This window comes from Rosa rugosa, chromosome 4 (genome assembly GCF_958449725.1).
Source record: "Rosa rugosa chromosome 4, drRosRugo1.1, whole genome shotgun sequence".
NCBI lineage: Eukaryota > Viridiplantae > Streptophyta > Magnoliopsida > Rosales > Rosaceae > Rosa > Rosa rugosa.
The window spans coordinates 3,329,858-3,349,948 of NC_084823.1; the positions used below are offsets into that span (position 1 = coordinate 3,329,858).

Sequence of the window (20,091 nt, forward strand, 5' to 3'; positions counted from 1 at the left end):
AGTCTATTTTGAAGTGAAAGCTCGCCCTACATAAGTTGGCAATCCATGTATGTTTAACCCCCAACTAAACGACCAATATCTGGATATAGCAGAGCCCGTTCCTAGGGTTTCTGAGCAAAGCGCGGCGGCTGATCCAAGTGCTGTAGTACCGGTGAGCCTCCTTGTCGAGGATCCGGGGGTGGAGGTCGCGGGACCGAGTGCGAGTGTGAGTGCAGATCGGGCTTTGTGATTAGGTGATTGATGCTTTGCAGAGGAGGCAGATCGAAGTAAGGCACAACATGCAGATCATTAGGGCAAGCAACTTTGTTGATTGAAGTGGCATCAGGGCGAGAAGTAGTGTCGGAGGGGAGGGTTGTTGTCAAGCATCGGTGGGTAGCAGGGCTTCTCCTTTCGGCATACAAAGGGGAAAGGCAAGCCGGGGTAGCGACACTTGTAGACCCGAACTTGATAGGTTGCTGGTACGGCAGGCCGCCAGAAAGCGTGTTGGCTGCTTGGCAGAAGCGGGCTTGGGCTTCTGCTCCCTTTGCTCAGGTTTGGGCTTGGGCCTTTGGGTATAGGCTCAAAGTTGACTTGTTGGGCTCTAGGTTATGGGCCAGTAGGGAGGGTGCCTTACCACCCTCAGTTATGACCAAGTGGTGAGAGTGGGGCTGGCCTAAGAGGTGGATCTTCTTGGCTTTTTGGGTCGTTGTATGGTCCAGAACCAATCGTTTCGGGTCATAACTTTTACGGGAGTTGGTAATTATTTGGAATAAGATTGGCTTTCAAGCGGCTTATGAATAAGGAGTTGCTCCTATTTGTTGGTTAGGAAGTGGTATTCTGTTGTTACCACAATTGCATGATTGGCTAATAGGAGGCTAGATAATGATTTTGCCATATAAGACATGGAGTTTCTTTATAAGTTTGCTAATTATGGAGAGCTTATCATCGACTTGTAATGAGTTTGTTTTTGCTTGGAATAGGTTTTCGGATTTTCTTGCCGGTAATCTTATTGTAAGTACAGATAGACTTTAGCTATTGGCTGTTGCCAGCTATTTATTCTAATGATATCAATTTCTATTTAAAAGAAAAAACGACCAATATATGTTGCACATCAAGAGATAAATTATGATTAAAATAAACACACTACTTAGCTCTAATTACTTACTATATCGATTTGTGCTTATTTATTCTGATCTTGCTTTAACTGGAATATTGACATGCTTCTAATGATAATACAAAATAATTTCATTTATGCAGCAAAATTAATCTCTGATGTAACTACTAGTTTTCTGGTCAAATAGGGCATTCTCCTAGTAGGCAAGAAGAAACAAACGTTATCCAACTACGTTCTGTCCTGGTATACCTGTATTGAATGTCGGTCACTATAAAGATAGAATAATTTAGAAGAAAGTAATATTTCATTACTTGATAACTTGATTATGTTCGATAGTTACCGCTATGAATGCGATTGTTGCATCTTTCAAAGAAATATCCTTACATAGGGTTTCAAAGTCAATCGTAAAACGCAATCCCTAGCCTTTTCGCATTGAACATCAAAATAGGTTTTTACAAAATTAGTAGAGACGGAGGCAATGTTCCATATTTTAATGTGAAATTGAGACTAACAAATAAAATTTTGATGGCGAAGAAAATTGTCTTACTAGTTCAGGCAATTGTACCGTAAATCTTACACTAAATGCATGGTTATGATGATTTGATTAAAGACCTGTTATTTTTAAGTTTTAGAATTTTGTGCATAGAAGACTACCCTGATATAAAGCAATAAACCCACCAACTTATTCTTAGTTCTCATACAAATGACGTGCACAACCAAATTGAAAGAAAGTAGCCAATTACTATGATCCAATGTGCATGTTAGCTCGTACGAATATATATTGTTTAATTGCTATTTGCGTGGTAGTACCTGAAATCCTATCCATCGATCACAGATATGAATTTCACGTATATATGTTGGAAGCTTTTCCCTACTAAATCTTAATTTGCTTTTTCTCACCTAAAAGGTTTAGATCATCATCTAATCTATTTCCATATTCCATATCGATGGTTGATCATTAAAACATATAGCTAGCTGTTTAAGCTTGGCGACAAATATTGAAGTAGAATGATTAAGCTAGTCATTCTCTTTGGTATAGTTTCTAGGATCGAAGACTCATCAAGTTAGCTGATTTGGGAAACCAGAACAGTCATCAACAGTGGCTACGTACGGTTAATGATTCAGTACATTTGAAACCAGAAACGATTTTGTTATGAAACACGTGTAAGATTATATTAGATCATATATTAACCTACAAATCCATGCGTGTGTAGGTCTTTATTATAAACCTACCATGTGAGACATCGATCATCAATCTTAATTTCTCAGCAACTACTAAAATTCTACTTGTCATCAATATTAACCAAGAGGATGCTTCTGATAATGACATTAATTATTTAGAAACTTTGAATATATAACATGTTATCTGGGATGTATTGTATGTGGTTTTTTCTTCCGATTGATCTCTTTTTAATAGAATGGCTAGCTTTCGACTATTCTACGATACACGGATCGATCATCAATACAGAAGAAGTCATTAAAGAAGATATATCGATCAGAACTTGATCGATAAAGAGCCTGAGTCGGATCGGAATTACACATTTCATTTAGGCAATTCGAACTTACCAGAATGACAATTAAAGTAGTAGCTAGAGTATAGAAATGAAGGCCGAGAGTCCGAGACCCTAGGTGCAGCAGCTGCTATATGTTTATTGTGTGTAAGTTTGATAATTCAGACAAGATCATATGATCATCATTCATCACTAGTATGAATCATTGATTTCATATATTGAGAAAAACATTTTCACTAATATAAATGATGAGACTATGGTAAAACGATTTCAAAATATAAAATCTTGTCGAGAAAAAATATAGAAATTACATTTAAAAATTTTGTATGTTTTGATATTATTATTTATTTATTTATTTTTGCCTCACTCGACTTAAATTTTTGATTTTGTCACTGTTTATAAGTAACTTATAATACTTATACAGATTTTTAAATTTGATTATTATATCTGAGTGAGTGATATTTTAATTATTAAACTTAAAAACTTCCTATATAAGATTTGTTCAGATTATTCCAATCAAGATACCGACGTTGATTTAGATATTTTATTCGAATCCTAGATGACTAGCTAAGTAGCTAGCCACTTTTCATTACATTCCCACCGCCAAAAGGCATTAACAGTGTTTAAGGATAGCTCTACATGATGAGTAATCATTAATTAAAGAAACAACCATGCACGTACGTCATGGCTGCTCAGGTTAATTTATGATTCGATGGCCTGGGTGGCTCCTTAACCCTTAAGCCACCTGCTTCCTTCCAGTCCTTCTCCTTCTTCTTCTTCTTCCTCTTCTTCATTTCTCACTTGACCAAATGCTAGTTGGTCAATGTTCAATGCTCATCGGACCCAAAATTACGGTTAGCCCTCAACCCTGGGCGGTGGTTATCCGAGTCGGGTGGGACCCCAACAACCGACCCATTTAAGATAAGCAAAGAAAGCGGTGTACGTACGCTAAGCCCTCAGCTAACCGCCGCACAGGGGTGTTTAACGGCCGCGTTGAACCCGTAACGGCGTCACTGCAACGCAGGGGGACCCGTCAGCTTCGTGAGCCACGTGGTGGCCCATCGGTGCGCCAAAGGTTGTAGATGTCGCGCTGTGAGTCCAACCACGTGGATTCATTGTACTGTGCATGTGGACTCAGCATCTCTTTTTGGTGCCCAATGGGGACTTGTGGGGCCGCTAGTTGGTATTTTGTAATGGCGGTAGGGCCCGAGTTTCGAGTAATTTAGTATTTCTTTAGTGGTGATGAGACCCGGAGCAACTGACAAGTGTCGAGTGTGGTTACTTGTTTGTTATTGGGGTGACCGGTTAGTCAACTCGTCGCAGTGATGCAAATTTTGTTTGTTTCTCTGAACAGACGGTTTTGCCCTTTCTTATTTTTTTTTTGCCAATTATCCTAGAAGGTAAAAAACGCAACAATCAAAGAAAAATAATGTACAAGCAAAAGCAGAAATCAACTGCACTTTCTTTTATCTTTTTTGTGGAATGAAAAATTAATTTTTTTATAAAATTGCTATTGAAATTTTAAATATGTAATAACACTTCAAAAAAAAAAATGAATTAATCATTAATGTATAGAAATAATGCTCTTACCTCATGTTTCTATACCCCTTTTTTAATTAGTTTTTCTGGCACTAGCTTATTACTATGCGATTGGTCATAGTTGAATAGGCTTGCTTTGAATAAGCGAGCGTGCACTTCGAATGAATGGTCATATCTTATGTATCAAAGTGGTGTTTCTTCACTACAATTTTTTATCTATTTGTAGATGGTAACGAGAATATATGTAATAATTATTCTGGCTTTATCTATTAATAAAAATCTCTATGACGCTTTTACTTAAAAAGGAAGTAAATGAATCCCTTCCCTGCTTCCTTAACTAGCTGACCACCTTTGACATGTTAAGCCTGACCTCCCTTTCTTTATATCAACAACATAAACACAAATGAAATCTTTCACTGTTTCAATTTTTTTTTCCCGAAACTTGCTTGTATCATTGTTGCCTATCAAACATAGAAAAGTATGAAATTTCTTTCTTAAATCCTCAAATTTATGAACCAAAATAGGCTTAGATTTCTTGTACCACAACTTCATTTCTCCTAAATTTTATTCATTAGAGAATCTTGAGGAACTTTTATCTTTTTTTATTGCAAATAGCTGTTACGTACTTTATTTCTCAGCAATTGATGATTTTGGCTCTCAACTACTTATATGATTTACTTCATATTGAAATAAGTTGTTTAAAAACAAATTGAAAACAAATCAACCCGATAAATTCAACAAGCAATATCATCAAGTGTAATCTAATAATGTGTCATCATCAAGTGACCTATCACAAATTCATGTAGAAATAAACAGCAAATGTCAATGCAAATATAAAATACGGGCTAAAAAAAAAAAGTTGTAAATAGTAAAAAAATTCAGCCTCAAAATGGACACACAATTAATTTAGATTTATTAGTAAAAAAATAGAGAAATATCAACCGACTCATTTAGTCATTTCCAATTAGAATGGCATGGTGGTAATTCCACAATTATTACATGAGTTGGCATCTTCTTTCCACATCAGTGTGCTACCGTCCCCTGGGTTTCAGCTCTCTCTCTCTATCCACCAAGTCACCAAGCCTATAAGTAGAGCAACATGGTTCAGCCCACCTCGCTTTTTTTCTCGCTCTCCAGATTCTTCTCCCTCCTTTCACTTTTCTCCATCGTCATCCTCAGATTCCTTTGCTCTCTCCAAAAGAAAGCACTTTTCTACTTGTTTTCCACACACTTCCCACCTAATCAGCTCTGTTCCTCCAATTCCAGGTAATTTTGATTCTGATTGACTGTGAAATCTCACATATTGTGTATTGTGTAATTTGAATTTTGAGAAATCGGAAGGTTTGTGTGTCTAGGTTTCAATGGCGTATTTCCAGAACGATGACCTCGAGTACGTCGTCAACGACTACTACGGCGACGTCGTTGAGTTTGAGGAAGACAACGACGCTTTTGCTGATAACCAGCCCCGCCCAAGCCTCGAGGTCGTAGGCGACGACTCCGACGACGACGACGACTTTGAAGACGACCTTGATTCGGTAACGCCTCTCTGTTTTTTTGTCTTCAATTTCATGTACTGGATTTACTTGGATTTTGAGAAATTGAGCTGAGCTGAGTGATCTCTGGGAGTTACAGAGCAAGGTGAAGAGTGATACATCGGCTTTGGAAGCTAGAAATGGAAAGGATATACAGGGAATACCATGGGAGAGGCTTAATTTCACCAGAGATAAGTACCGTGAGGCGCGATTGAAGCAGTATAAGAACTATGAGAGCCTCGGTCGTCCTCGTCAAGACCTCGAGAAGGTGTCTTTGGATCTTATGAGTGATTTGATTTTCAGCCGGATCGATTTTTTTTTATTTGTGTAGTAACTCTTGTGAATGTGAATCTTATAGGAGTGCTTGCAAGTGGAGAAGGGGAAGAGTTTCTATGACTTTCAATACAACACAAGGCTTGTGAAGTCGACAATTGTTCATTTTCAGGTAGAGATCATGATCTTGGTTCTCGTAACCGTTTGAAATGATTTTGAAGAAAACTAGTTTTTGATTTTGTTTCCATTTCAGTTTTCAAAATTTCATTCATATGTAGTGGTGCACAATGCATACCTTCATATTCATACTCAAACTGCATTTTATAAGTCCTTGTATTCATTTTGTTAGGCGAATATTGTGATGTTCCAAATGTAGTGCATACGTTAACTTTTCATTATGCAAGTGCTTGCATGTAGTTCATATGAAGGGTGTTGCATCTGTCATATAATTAGTATAGACGGCATGTTGTCCGCAAAAACTTTGATTTTGGATTTCTTTTGATTTTCTCGCCTTGCTGCTAGATACAAATACATAGTCATAACCTTAATATATAGCTGCTCCTTGCTTTAGTTCTATGTATATCAATAGTTTGGTAGTTTTGCAGGTCTTATAAAAAAAAATGTTATATCATTTCTGATGGATATCTTAATTTATGATTATGGTTCTGTGCCTCAATCATTCACCGGAAGGTATGGAGTTCATCAAAATTCTGTCTTTGTTGGGCATGTTTATAGATCTTGCATAAATCTGAGATGTAACCAATATACCTACCTAAACTGTAGGTGAAGGGTGACCATCATGATATAACTTATCATTCATGTGTAGAATTTTATTGTTGCTGAACATAATAAGGAAACCTAAAAATTATATTTTTTTGGCAAACATTAATTAGCTTTGTGTTTTCTGAAAGAGAATCACCTAATCAGATATCTATAATATATTAGTCCCCCCTTTTTTCTTTCTCTATGATCTATTTATTGGAAATAAGGATTTCTTGTTGAGAGGGCATTTTGCCTGCAGTGTAGTTTTAGGACATTTGAAAGAGTTGATTGCTCCTGAAGTACTAGTTTTAGATGCATGTCACATAAATATGCTTTTGCGCACTGACATAGGCATAGAATGTTTGAACTGTGATGGCCACATAATGGCATCAAGCTGGGGTGTATTCACTGGATCCTTTCTGGTAGATGTGTGAAGGCTGCCCTTTCAGCCATTTCTTTTGGTCACTCACTGTTACTACTTACTTCTGTAACTGGTCCTTGAGTTTTGCTTCTGCTTGTAATTATATTGTTTCTGCTGTCTCTTAAATATAATTATGTTGCTTTTAGGATTACTATTGCTGTCTTTATTTCAGCTTTTAAGCAGGGTGGAGTTAGAGCTGCTGGCGCGACTTTGGTTATATGGTATGATAGGAGAATATCTGAGCATTTAAGAGACCTCTGTAGCAAGTTGGCCATTCCTGTTATTTAAGTAGTGTTATTGCGTTCTATAAGATAGGACCTATTAGCATTATCCTTGATTTCTTAGACTTGAATTTTCATGAGGATCCTTGTAGGCATCAAGGACTTCACATTTGCAATTCTCTGACTTATTAGTTTATTTTCCATTCTGAGTTTATGTTGGCTTGATCACATACTATCTTCTAGTACTGTACAATTTTTATTTTATTTTTTTTTTTAATTTTTTTTTTTGTAATTTCCTTCTTTTAATTGTAATGGTGTGCCATGTAAGTTTCATATTTTGGGTAAATCTTCCTTTTGGAGTTATTAACTGTGGCTTTGCATAATTGCACTTCACGGTTGGAGGCACATACCTTGATCGGATGAAGTTTTCATTACAAGCCCCAAGTTTATAGACCCTCTAATTTAGAAATCTGCAGTGTTGCATGTCTCTGATAAAATGCATTCCTGTACAGCCACCAAAATTCCTATGCATAAATTATTTTTGTCACTTCAGGGCAGTAGAATTGAGTCTTACTCTCTCCCTGTCCATCCAAGTTTAAGTTTTTCATCAACTATATATGAAGCTTCCAAACTTTGGAATAACATTTAATTGACCCTTTTTTTATTTTTTTGGTTGGGATTCTTGTGGTCTACTGATCTCTAGGTTTAGGATTTAGGGTGCTTAGTTTTTTCACTTCAGTCTTATGGTGCTTAGTAAAATGGCATTTCTCTTTCATTTGCTAGTATTTTCTCGTTGTGGGTTCTGGGGTATGCATCGACACAGAAAAAATGGCCCACATGTCTTTTTTTAGCCGAGCATTAAACATTATTCGGTACAAGCTTTTTTTGTAATGGAATAGAATGCGAATAGATAATGTGCCAGCTTGAATGGCCTGTATATTGTTGCTTCAAAGTGCATTATATTGTTAGTTCTGTTAGCTGAGAGATGCACACTTGCATAAGATATGGTTACTGAAATACATTTATTTGCTTTTTTGGTTTGTTGAAACGTGTTTACCAATATGTCCCTCAACTTGGTTTCTTTCTTCTTGTATAGCTAAGGAATTTGTTATGGGCCACATCAAAGCATGATGTATACCTGATGCAGAACTTCTCAGTGATGCATTGGAACTCTTTGCACAGGAGAGGCAGCGAAGTACTCAATGTGGCCAAACCAATTGTACCTACCGAGGTATAAATGCTAGACTGATTAGATGAAATACAGGCTAAAAGGATGTTGTGATTCATGTTGGTATGTTCTTACAGAAACAACCTGGGTTGTTGGCACGACCACTCTCTAGAGTGCAGATAAGCACTATGGCTGTCAAGGACAATTTGTTGGTTGCTGGGGGCTTCCAAGGTGAACTAATCTGCAAGGTAGGCGGGTGTGATAACAAATGTTTCTTTGCGGCTACTGAATCAGTTGTATATTTATTTCACATTTCTCATTTTTCATTTATTTGGAGCAGCACATGAAACAACCTGGAGTTGCTTTCTGCTCAAAACTAACAACAGATGAGAATGCCATCACTAATGCAGTGGATATTTTCCAAAACCCAACGTAAGTTCTCCTACAGAAAATGTTGCAGGTTGCTCGACTTGACTTAATTTGACTGAATGCTCTCTGTGTAGTGGCTCAGTGAGGGTAATGACTGCAAATAATGATGCTCAAGTTAGAGTTTTTGACGTTGAAAAGTTCGCTTGCCTCAACCGCTTCTCCTTTGAGTGGTCTGTAAATGTGAGTACCCCTATAGAAACCTTTTTTTTTTTTAAAAAATTTATTTTATTTTATTCTGAAGTAAGGTTATTCTTTACCATTTCGCTCAATGTTGGCTTCGTTATATATTGGCAGAACACCTCTGTTAGTCCCGATGGTAAGCTGCTCGCAGTACTTGGTGATAGTGCAGACTGTTTGATAGCTGATGCTCAGTCTGGAAAAGTAAGTCGCATACTATTCTCTGCCTATATAATTTGTTTTATGCAGACAATGTGCAGAGTTCTGATATATTCCTACTTTATATAGGCTGTCGGGGGCCTGAAAGGGCACTTAGACTATTGCTTTTCTTCAGCTTGGCACCCGGATGGACGAATCTTGGCTACTGGGAACCAAGACACTACCTGTAGGCTATGGGACGTAAGGAACCTGTCAGAGTCCCTAGCCGTGTTGAAGGGAAGAATGGGAGCAATAAGAGCTATAAAATTCACCTCTGATGGTCGTTTTATGGCCATGGCTGAGCCAGCAGACTTTGTTCACATCATTGATACCCAGTCCGGATATGCAAAGGGACAAGAGATTGATCTGTTTGGTGAGATTGCCGGAATATCCTTCAGCCCTGACTCTGAAGCTTTGTTTGTTGGGGTTGCTGATCGCACATATGGTAGTGTATTGGAGTTCAATAAGAGGCACTATAATCCCTATCAAGAAATAGTCTTCTAGTTCAAGTCCATCAGTCATGGGAAGATGAAGGTGTATATTTGGCTAAGGTTTCTTTATCAACTGTATTTACAACTATATTTAGCTGAGGACGGGGAGATTGGTCTGCGTTATTATATTCAGCGAGATTGGTCCACCAAGTATCCAAAAAAAGAAAAAATTGTATCCAGTTTTGTTTCTTCTTAGCTTCACAGTCGATGCAAGTCGCAGGTTTAGAGTTTTGTTTCTCCATTTCAGTAAAATGTATTTTTTTTTCATCAAGCAGAAATGGAATAAATAACTCTTGGATTGTAAAGCTCTTCCTGTTGGTGTGTGTATTTGTAAACAGTTCAAGGTTTCCTAGTGCATTTACTTATTTTACTGTTTGCATTTTATGTGTAGTGTTGTATTCTTAGACTAATATGTTAACATGGGATTTGTTTGAAGTTCCAGTTGCCTCTTGATTAAGAGTTTGGGACCTAACCTTTCCCATTTCAACAGAATTCAATGGAAAAGATAAATAACAATCCACACATAAATTCGTCAAAGTCTACTTGGGTTCCAAATGGGGCCAATGACAATCCTATTATTTGCGCCAAGAGTCAAATGGAACCCTTGCTTCACTAAAACAGTTCTAGGTTTGCCGAGAGAAGGTTCATCTCTCCGACTCTCTCAAAGCAATCTTATTTCTGACAAGTCCTGAAAAAGACAGTAGTATAGCAGTATAGCTAGTAAATGGTCTTCAATTTCATCTTAACAAAGTAGGCCTCCAGTTTTAAGAAGGCAACATACGCGTTCAAACCCCGTTTTTGCAAGCGAAGATTCAGCAGTGGAAAGTACATGAGCTACTAAACCAACAGAAAACGAAGTGCACGTTACGCGACAACCGACTTTTAATGTGGTAAACAGAAAACCCCACACGCTCATTTGAAGAACACTTCAAACACGAAATAGTTAAAACACAAGGACAAATTACTTTTGACTGAGATCAGCCCATCTTATAATCAAGAAAAGAAGATGCTTGACTGACTTGAAACAGTAGTCAATTAAGGTGGAACACGAGACCAGGGCACTATAAATAGATAGCCAACCCTCACCGAGTGTACACAAAAACAAAACAATAACCATGAGATCTTATTATTGCCTTATTTTCTTGTATGTTCACCTACTTTCATCACAAAACTATTTTGCTTTTGCTTCTGCCAGTTTAACTACTGAAGCGCAAGCACTTCTGAAATGGAAAGCCAGCTTACAAAATCAAACCCAGCTTATCAACTCATGGATGTACCTTCCCAGTACAAATAATGCCACCAATACTTCCAGCAATCCCAAAGTAATTGCAAACCCATGCATTTGGACCGGTATCTCGTGCAATGCTGCTGGAAGTGTCAACAGGATAAACCTTACCAATTCTGGTATACAAGGTACGCTACAAGAATTCTCATTCTTGTCATTCCCTAATCTTGTGTATCTAAACCTCAGCTCAAATAAACTCTTCGATGTCATGCCACCTGGAATTAGTTCCCTCTCCAAACTCATTTATCTTGATCTATCTAGAAATCAATTTTTTGGAAAAATCCCGCAAGAAATTGGTCTTCTAAGAAGTCTCACAACTCTCCATCTCCACACAAATAATCTTTCTGGCACTATTCCTATGGAGATAGGAAACCTGAAATCATTGGTGGATTTACGGTTGAGCTACAATCAACTCAGTGGTTCAATTCCGACAACACTGGGTGATCTGACCAACCTTGCCACTCTCTATCTCGGTTCCAATAATCTTTCTGGCACTATTCCTATAGAGATAGGAAACCTGAAATCATTGGTGGATCTAGATTTGGGCATCAATCAACTCAGTGGTTCAATTCCGACAACATTGGGTGATTTGACCAACCTTAGCACTCTCTATCTCCATACCAATAATCTTTCTGGCCCTATTCCTACGGAGATAGGAAACTTGAAATCATTGGTGAATCTAGCCTTGAGCACCAATCAACTCAGTGGTTCAATTCCGACAACACTGGGGGATTTGACCAACCTTGCCACTCTCTATCTCCATACAAATAATCTTTCTGGCCCTATTCCTACGGAGATAGGAAACTTGAAATCATTGGTGAATCTAGCCTTGAGCACCAATCAACTCAGTGGTTCAATTCCGACAACACTGGGGGATCTGACCAACCTTGCCACTCTCTATCTCCATACAAATAATCTTTCTGGCCCTATTCCTATGGAGATAGGAAACTTGAAATCATTGGTGAATCTAGCCTTGAGCACCAATCAACTCAGTGGTTCAATTCCGACAACACTGGGGGATCTGACCAACCTTGCCACTCTCTATCTCTATACAAATAATCTTTCTGGCCCTATTCCGATGGAGATAGGAAACCTGAAATCATTGGTGGATCTACAGTTGAGCACCAATCAACTCAGTGGTTCAATTCCGACAACACTGGGGGATCTGACCAACCTTGCCACTCTCTATCTCTATACAAATAATCTTTCTGGCCCTATTCCGATGGAGATAGGAAACCTGAAATCATTGGTGGATCTAGGGTTGAGCACCAATCAACTCAGTGGTTCAATTCTGACAACACTGGGGGATCTGACCAACCTTGCCACTCTCTATCTCGATACAAATAATCTTTCTGGCCCTATTCCGATGGAGATAGGAAACCTGAAATCATTGGTGGATCTACAGTTGAGCTCCAATCAACTCAGTGGTTCAATTCCGACAACACTGGGGGATCTGACCAACCTTATCACTCTCTATCTTCATACAAATAATCTTTCTGGCCCTATTCCTATGGAGATAGGAAACCTAAAATCATTGGTGCATCTAGACTTGTCTACCAATCAACTCAGTGGTTCAATTCCGACAACGCTGGGGGATCTGACGAACCTTACCACTCTCTATCTTTATAGAAATAATCTTTCTGGCACTATTCCTATGGAGATAGGAAACCTGAAATCATTGGTGGATCTATCGTTGAGCATCAATCAACTCAGTGGTTCAATTCCGACAACACTGGGGGATCTGACGAACCTTACCACTCTTTATCTCCATACAAATAACCTCTCTGGCACCATTCCGAAAGAGTTGGGAAATATCCATGAGTTGACAGAATTGATATTATCTAATAACCAATTTTCGGGTTATTTGCCACAGAACATTTGCGGAAGTGGATCACTCACAAACTTTTCAGTAGGCTCCAATCATTTGAGTGGTCCAATCCCAAAAAGCTTTAAAACTTGCACGAGATTATTTAGAGTCCGTCTTCAAGGAAACCAATTGACAGGCAACATATCTGAAGACTTTGGTGTTTATCCGAGTTTGAATTTTATAGATTTGAGCAACAATCAACTTTATGGTGAAATCTCACCAAATTGGGGATTGTGCCCAAATTTAAGAACCATACTAATAGCGGGAAACAACCTTACTGGTTCTATACCAACTGAGATTGGAAATGCAACCCAAATTCATGAGCTTGATCTTTCATCAAATGGTTTAGTGGGGGCAATTCCAAAGGAGCTTGGAGGGTTAACGTCAATGGTGAAGCTGATGTTGGATGGCAATCAACTTTCAGGTGGTGTCCCTTCAGAGTTGAAATCATTGACTGATCTAGAATATCTTGATCTTTCAGCAAACGAATTCAATGATTCAATTCCAAGTTTTGTAGGTGACTTTCAAAAGTTACATTACTTGAATTTGAGCAACAACAAGTTCAGTCAAGCAATTCCATTCCAGTTGGCGAAGTTAATTGATCTGTCTCAGCTAGATTTGAGTTTTAACGCAGTTGAAGGTCAGATACCATCAGATGTTAGTAATATGCAGAGTCTGGAAATACTTAATATATCCCACAACAATCTTTCTGGTTTCATTCCAACAAGTTTTGAAGACTTGCGCGGGTTGTCGTATGTAGACATATCCTACAATGACTTGGAAGGTCCACTTCCCAACAACAAAGCATTTCAAGCTGCTACTCAAGAAGCATTGCAAGGGAACAAGGGCTTGTGTGGAAACGCACGATTTTTGCAACCTTGCAATAAACAAAGCCTAAAAAAGGACCATAAACTCGTATTTATGATATTCTTCCCTTTTCTTGGAGCATTTGCGCTTCTAGCCTTTATATTTGCATTGGTAGCAAAAAGGAAAAAGAAGCATCAGCATGGAGAAACAACCAACATGAATGAAGCAATTTCTTTTTCAACATTAAAGTTTGATGGAAGGACGATGTTTGAGGAAATCGTGAGGGCAACAGAAGATTTTGATCCCATGTATTGCATAGGGCAAGGAGAACAGGGAAGTGTCTACAAAGCAACTTTGTCATCGACTTACACAGTGGCTGTGAAGAAACTCGATTTGCCATGCGATGATGACATGAATCTTCACAAGGCGTTCTTGAATGAAATTAGGGCACTAAGTGAGATGCGCCACCAAAATATTGTGAAGCTTTATGGTTTCTGTTCACATAGACTACACTCATTTTTGGTGTATGATTATCTGGAAATGGGTAGTTTAGCCACAATGTTGAGCAAAGATGAGGAAGCCAAAGAACTGGGGTGGAGTAAAAGGGCGAAAATAGTTAAAGGTGTAGCTCATGCCTTGTGTTACATGCATCACGATTGTTCGCCACCGATTGTGCATCGGGACATATCGAGCAAGAATATTTTGCTGGATGATGAGTATGAGGCTTGTGTCTCAGACTTTGGCACTGCTAAATTCTTAAACCCAGACTCAGCTAATTGGAGCGCCCTTGCAGGCACATATGGATATGTTGCACCAGGTAATATTGTTTTACTCTGCTCTCTATTTTTATTAAATATTTATTAACTCATTATTATTTCTATATACCGAAATTTGACTGTTTGAGATTTGACTGAGCAGAGCTTGCTTATACGATGGAAGTGAATGAGAAGTGTGATGTTTATAGCTTTGGAGTGGTGACATTGGAGACGGTTATGGTTATAGCTTTGAAGGTAGCATTTGCGTGCCTGAATTCCAGTCCTCAATATCGTCCAACAATGAAGCAAGTTTCTCAACACCTCTCAACTAAAAGACTGCATTCGTCAGATCCAATAGCTATGATAACATGCGGTGAATTGCTTGCTTGTAATGGTTTCACTGCCTCATGAATTTTGAATCAACAATGTGCTTCTCCAATTCTTGCTCTCTAGATTCTTCTACTTCATCATCCTCAGATTCCTTTGCTCCCTGCACCACCTAATCAGCTCCATTCCTCCCCCAATTCCAGGTAATTTTGATTCTGATCACTGTGAAATCTCAATTATTGTGTATTCGGTAATGTGAATTTTGAGAAATCAGAAGGTTCTGTGTCTAGGTTCCAATGGCGTATTTCCAGAACGATGACCTCGAGTACGTCGTCAACGACTACAATGGTGACGTCGTTGAGTTTAAGGAAGACAACGACGCTCTTACTGATAACCATCCCTGCCGAAGCCTCGAGGTCGTAGACGACGACGACTTTGAAGACGACCTTGATTCGGTAACGCCTCTCTGTTTCTCTTCAATTTTCATGAACAGAATTTACTTAGATTTTGAGAAATTGAGCTGAGCTGAGCGATGTTTGGGAGCTAGAATTTACTTAATTTCATTCTCTGAGCAAGGTGAAGAGTGATACATCGGCTTTGGAAGCTAGAAATGGAAAAGACATACAGGGAATACCCTAAACACCCTTAATTTCACCAGAGATAAGTACCGTGAGGCAAGATTGAAGCAGTATAAGAACTATGAGAGCCTCGGTCGGCCTCGCCAAGACCTCGAGAAGGTACACCTTTGCATCTTATGAGTGCCTTGGTTCAGCTGGATCAATTGTTTTTGTTTGTGTAGTAACTTTTGTGAATGTCAATCTTATAGGAGTGCTTGCAAGTGGAGAAGGGGAAGAGTTCTTATGACTTCCACTACAACACAAGGCTTGTCAGGTCCACAATTGTGCATTTTCAGGTAGAGATCATGATCTTGGTTCTCGTAACTGTTTGAAATGGTTTTGAAGAAAATTAGTTTTTGATTTTGTTTCCATTTCATTTCTCAAAATTTGGGATTCTCTACAATGACACTGTAGACCAATTGAAAGGGATGTAGCGCAGCTTGGTAGCGCGTTAGTTTTGGGTCATTGAGATTTAGAGTCAATATGGATTACTATTTATATATAAGCATAGATATTACCTCCCCTTTCCCCCTCTCAAACACGGGGATTCGCAATGTTGAATACATCGGAAATGGTCAGGAAGAAGTCTGTTAGGAAATAGCTTCCTCAGCGATCATTCTTATGTAGTGGTGCACAATGCATACCTTCATATTCATACTCAATTTGCATTTTACAAGTCCTTGCATTCATTTTGTTAGGCAAATTTTGTGATGTTCCATATGTAGTGCATACCTTAACTTTTCATTATGTACGTCCTTGCATGTCGTTCATGTGGAGGGTGTTGCATATGTCATATAATTGGTATAGATGGCATGTTGTCTGCAAAAACTTTGGAGTTTAGACTTCTTTTAACTTTCTTGCCGTGCTGCTAAATACAAATACATAATCATAACCTTTTTATATAGCTGCTCCTTGCTTTAGTTCTATGTATATCAATAGTTTGTTAGTTTTGCAGGTCTTATAAAAAAAAATTGTTATATCCTTTGTGATGGATATCTTAATTTATGATTATGCTTCTATGCCTCGATCATTCACCGGAAGTTATGGAGTTCATCAAAATTCTGTCTTTGTTGGGCACGTTTATAGATCTTGCATAAATCTAAGATGTAACCAATCTACCTACCTAAACTGTAGGTGAAGGGTGACCATCATGACATAACTTATCATTCATGTGTTGGAATTTTATTGTTGCTGAACTTAATAAGAAAACCTAAGAATTATATTTTTCGGCAAACATTAGGTTTGTGTTTTCTGAAAACAGAATCACCTAATCAAATCTGTATAATATATATATTAGTCCCCCCCCCCTTCTATGATCTATTGATTGGAAATAAGGATTTCTTGTTGGGAGGGCATTTTGCCTGCAGTGTAGTTTTTGGACATTTGAAAAAGTTGATTGCTCCTGAAATTCTAGTTTTAGATGCATGTCACATAAATATGCTTTTGTGCACTGACATAGGCATAGAATGTTTGAACTGTGATGGCCACATAATGGCATCAAGCTGGGGTGTATCCACTGCATCTATCTGGTAGATGTGTGAAGGCTGCCCTTCATGCCATTTCTTTTAGTCACTCACTGTTACTGTTTACTTCTGTAACTGGTCCTTGAGTTTTGCTTCTGCTTGTAATTATATTGTTTCTGCTGTCTCTTAAATATAATTATATTGCTTTTAGGATTACTATTGCTCTCTTTATTTCAGCTTTTAAGCAGGGTGGAGTTAGAGCTGCTGGCGCGACTTTGGTTATATGGGATGATAGGAGAATATCTGAGCATTTAAGAGACCTCTGTAGCAAGTTAGCCATTCCTGTTATTTAAGTAGTGTTATTGCGTTCTATCAGAGAGGACCTATTAGCATTATCCTTAATTTCTTAGACTTGAATTTTCATGAGGATCCTTGTAGGCATCAAGGACTTCACATTTGCATTTCTCTGACTTATTAGTTCATTTTCCATTCTGAGTTTATGTTGGCTTGATTACATACTATCTGCTAGTACTGATGTAGATTTTTTTTTCTTTTTTTAATTGTAATGGTGTGCCATGTAAGTTTCATATTTTTGGGTAAATTTTCTTTTGGAGTTATAAACTACTCGGGAGGCGTGGAGAGTGATCACGTTGTGGCTTTGCATCAAGTGCACTTCACGGTTGGAGGCACATACCTTGATCGGATGAAGTTTTCTTTACAAGCCCCCAAGTTTATAGACCCTCTAATTTAGAAATCTGCAGTCTTGCATGTCTGATAAAATGCTTTCCTGTACAGCCACCAAAATTTCTATTCATAAATTATCTTTGTCACTTCAGGGCAGTAGAATTGAGTCTGACTCTCTCTCTGTCCATCCAAGTCTAAGTTTTTTGTTATATGAAGCTTCCAAACTTTGGAGTAACATTTAGTTGACTCCTTTTTATTTTTTTGGTTGGGATTCTTGTGGTCTACTGATCTCTAGGTTTACGGTGCTTAGTTTTTTCACTTCATTCCTATGGTGCTTAGTAAAATGGCATTGCCTTTTCATTTGCTAGTAATTATTTTCTCGTTGTGGGTTGTGGGGTATGCATCAACACTGAAAAAATGGCCCACATATCTTGTTTTAGCAGAGCATTAAACATTACTCGGTACAAGCTTTTTTAGTAATGGAACAGAATGCGACATGATGTGAAGCTCATAACAAATATACTCCGCGAATAGATAATGTGCCAGCTTGAATGGCCTATATAATGTTGCTTCGAAGTGCATTACATTGTTAGTTCTGTTAGCTGAGAGATGCATACTTGCATAAGATATGGTTACTGAAATGCTTTTATTTGCTTTTTTGGTTTGTTGAAACGTTTTACCAATATGTCCCTCAACTTGGTTTCGTTCTTCTTGTTCAGCTAAGAAATTTGTTATGGGCCACATCAAAGCATGATGCATACCTGATGCAGAAGTAATGCGTTGGAAATTTTTGCACTGGAGAGGCACCGAAGTACTCAATGTGGCTACACCAATTGTACCTACTGAGGTATTAATGCTAGACTGATTACTACGGAAATCCAGGCTAAAATGATGTTGTGATTCATGTCGGTATGTTCTTACAGAAACGACCTGGGTTGTTGGCACGACCACTCTCTAGTGCAAATAAGCACTATGGCTGTCAAGAAAAATTTGTTGGTTGCTGGGGGCTTCCAAGGTGAACTAATCTGCAAGGTAGGCTGGTGTTATAACAAATGTTTCTTTGCGACTACTGAATCAGTTGTATATTTATTTCACATCTCTCATTTTTCATTTATTTGGAGCAGCACATGAAACAACCTGGAGTTGCTTTCTGCTCAAAACTAACAACAGATGAGAATGCCATCACTAATGCAGTGGATATTTTCCGAAACCCAACGTAAGTTCTCCTCCAGAAAATGTTGCAAGTTGCTTGACTTGACTTAATTTGATTGAATGCTCTGTGTAGTGGTTCAATGAGGGTAATGACTGCAAATAATGATGCTTAAGTTGTTTTTGACATCGAAAAGTTCGCTTGCTTCAATCGCTTCTCCTTTTAAGTGGTATGTAAATGTGAGTACCCTATAGAAACCTTTTTTTTTTATTTTTTTATTTTTATTCTTTACCATTTCGCTCAATGTTGGCTTCGTTATTTATTGGCAGAACACCTCTGTTAGTCCCGATGGTAAGCTACTCGCTTGGTGATAGTGCAGACTGTTTTATTGCTGATGCTCAGTCTGGAAAAGTAAGTCGCATCACTATTTCTCTGCCTATATAATTTGTTTGATGCAGACAATGTGCAGATTTCTGATATATTTCCTACTTTATGTAGGCTGTCGGTGGCCTCAAAGGGCACTCACACTATTGCTTTTCCTCAGCTTGGCACCCGGATGGATGAATCTTGGCTACTGGGAACCGAGACGCTACTTGCAGGCTATGGGACATAAGGAACCTGTCAGAGTCCCTAGCTGTGTTGAAGGGAAGAATGGGAGCAATAAGAGCTATAAATTAACCTCTGGTGGTCGTTTTATGGCCATGGCTGAGCCAGCAGACTTTGTTCACATCATTGATACCCAGTCCGGATATGCAAAGGGACGAGATTGATCTGTTTGGTGAGATTGCCGGAATATCCTTCAGCCCCGACTCTGAAGCTTTGTTTGTTGGGGTTGCCGATATGGTAGTGTATTGGAGTTCAATAAGAGGCACTATAATCCCTGTCAAGAAATAGTGTTCTAGTTCAAGTCTATCAGTCATGGGAAGATGAAGGTGTATATTTTGCCAAGGTCTCTTTATCAACTGTATTTACAACTATATTTAGCTGAGGCCGAGAAAGTTCATGCCTCTGGTATATTGGGCTCTGGGTTTTTATATTCAGCGAGATTGATCCACCAAATATCCAAAAAAAAAAAAAGTTATATCCAATGTAATGTTTGAGAGTTTGAGACCTAACATTCCCATTTCATCAGATTTCAATGGAAAATATGTGTTTTTTTTTTTTTAAGTCATCTCACTGTCCTTCAAAATTGAAAAGTGATTTTTAACTGACTTTGGTATGTATTACTCTTTTTCAGTTGGATTGATACTGTCCAATGTTTAGAGCAAATGCACTCATGAATTAAAGGTTATTGCTGATTTATTTCACTATTCATATGAAA

The 20,091-nt window shown here is 38.3% G+C and overlaps 3 protein-coding genes across 11 annotated transcripts; all 3 read left to right on the top strand.

The window, feature by feature from the left end:
• Nucleotides 1-5,243: 5,243 nt before the first annotated feature.
• Nucleotides 5,244-10,192, top strand: LOC133742178 (uncharacterized WD repeat-containing protein C2A9.03). 5 transcript variants are annotated; one of them, XM_062169857.1, is made up of 10 exons: nt 5,244-5,409; nt 5,499-5,678; nt 5,776-5,943; nt 6,034-6,120; nt 8,449-8,583; nt 8,658-8,768; nt 8,861-8,952; nt 9,024-9,129; nt 9,244-9,330; nt 9,415-10,192. In XM_062169857.1, the coding sequence occupies exons 2-10, from the start codon at nt 5,505-5,507 to the stop codon at nt 9,826-9,828; spliced, it is 1,374 nt and encodes a 457-aa protein (XP_062025841.1). In that variant the 5' UTR covers nt 5,244-5,409; nt 5,499-5,504; the 3' UTR covers nt 9,829-10,192. The 5 variants fall into 5 exon arrangements, with proteins under 5 accessions (XP_062025841.1, XP_062025846.1, XP_062025843.1 ...); XM_062169862.1 differs by lacking the exons at nt 5,244-5,409; nt 5,499-5,678 and adding exons at nt 6,554-6,638; nt 7,304-7,352 and having other exon boundaries at nt 5,929-5,943; XM_062169859.1 differs by lacking the exons at nt 5,244-5,409; nt 5,499-5,678; nt 5,776-5,943 and adding an exon at nt 7,304-7,352 and having other exon boundaries at nt 6,032-6,120.
• A 675-nt stretch (nt 10,193-10,867) lies between these two features.
• Nucleotides 10,868-19,335, top strand: LOC133745235 (probable leucine-rich repeat receptor-like protein kinase At1g35710). Of its 5 annotated transcripts, none has more exons than XM_062173276.1 (12): nt 10,868-14,591; nt 14,693-15,059; nt 15,147-15,311; nt 15,433-15,593; nt 15,683-15,769; nt 16,429-17,267; nt 18,340-18,467; nt 18,544-18,652; nt 18,745-18,836; nt 18,906-19,009; nt 19,100-19,181; nt 19,269-19,335. In XM_062173276.1, exons 1-2 carry the CDS (start codon nt 10,931-10,933, stop codon nt 14,938-14,940), a joined length of 3,909 nt encoding a protein of 1,302 aa, XP_062029260.1. In that variant the 5' UTR covers nt 10,868-10,930; the 3' UTR covers nt 14,941-15,059; nt 15,147-15,311; nt 15,433-15,593; nt 15,683-15,769; nt 16,429-17,267; nt 18,340-18,467; nt 18,544-18,652; nt 18,745-18,836; nt 18,906-19,009; nt 19,100-19,181; nt 19,269-19,335. The 5 variants fall into 5 exon arrangements, with proteins under 5 accessions (XP_062029260.1, XP_062029261.1, XP_062029257.1 ...); XM_062173277.1 differs by having other exon boundaries at nt 17,174-17,267; XM_062173273.1 differs by lacking the exon at nt 16,429-17,267.
• Nucleotides 15,153-19,540, top strand: LOC133742858 (uncharacterized). The gene is made up of 8 exons (XM_062170539.1): nt 15,153-15,311; nt 15,683-15,769; nt 16,866-17,002; nt 17,148-17,267; nt 18,544-18,652; nt 18,745-18,836; nt 19,100-19,181; nt 19,229-19,540. Exons 1-8 carry the CDS (start codon nt 15,153-15,155, stop codon nt 19,538-19,540), a joined length of 1,098 nt encoding a protein of 365 aa, XP_062026523.1.
• The last annotated feature ends 551 nt before the right edge of the window (nt 19,541-20,091 follow it).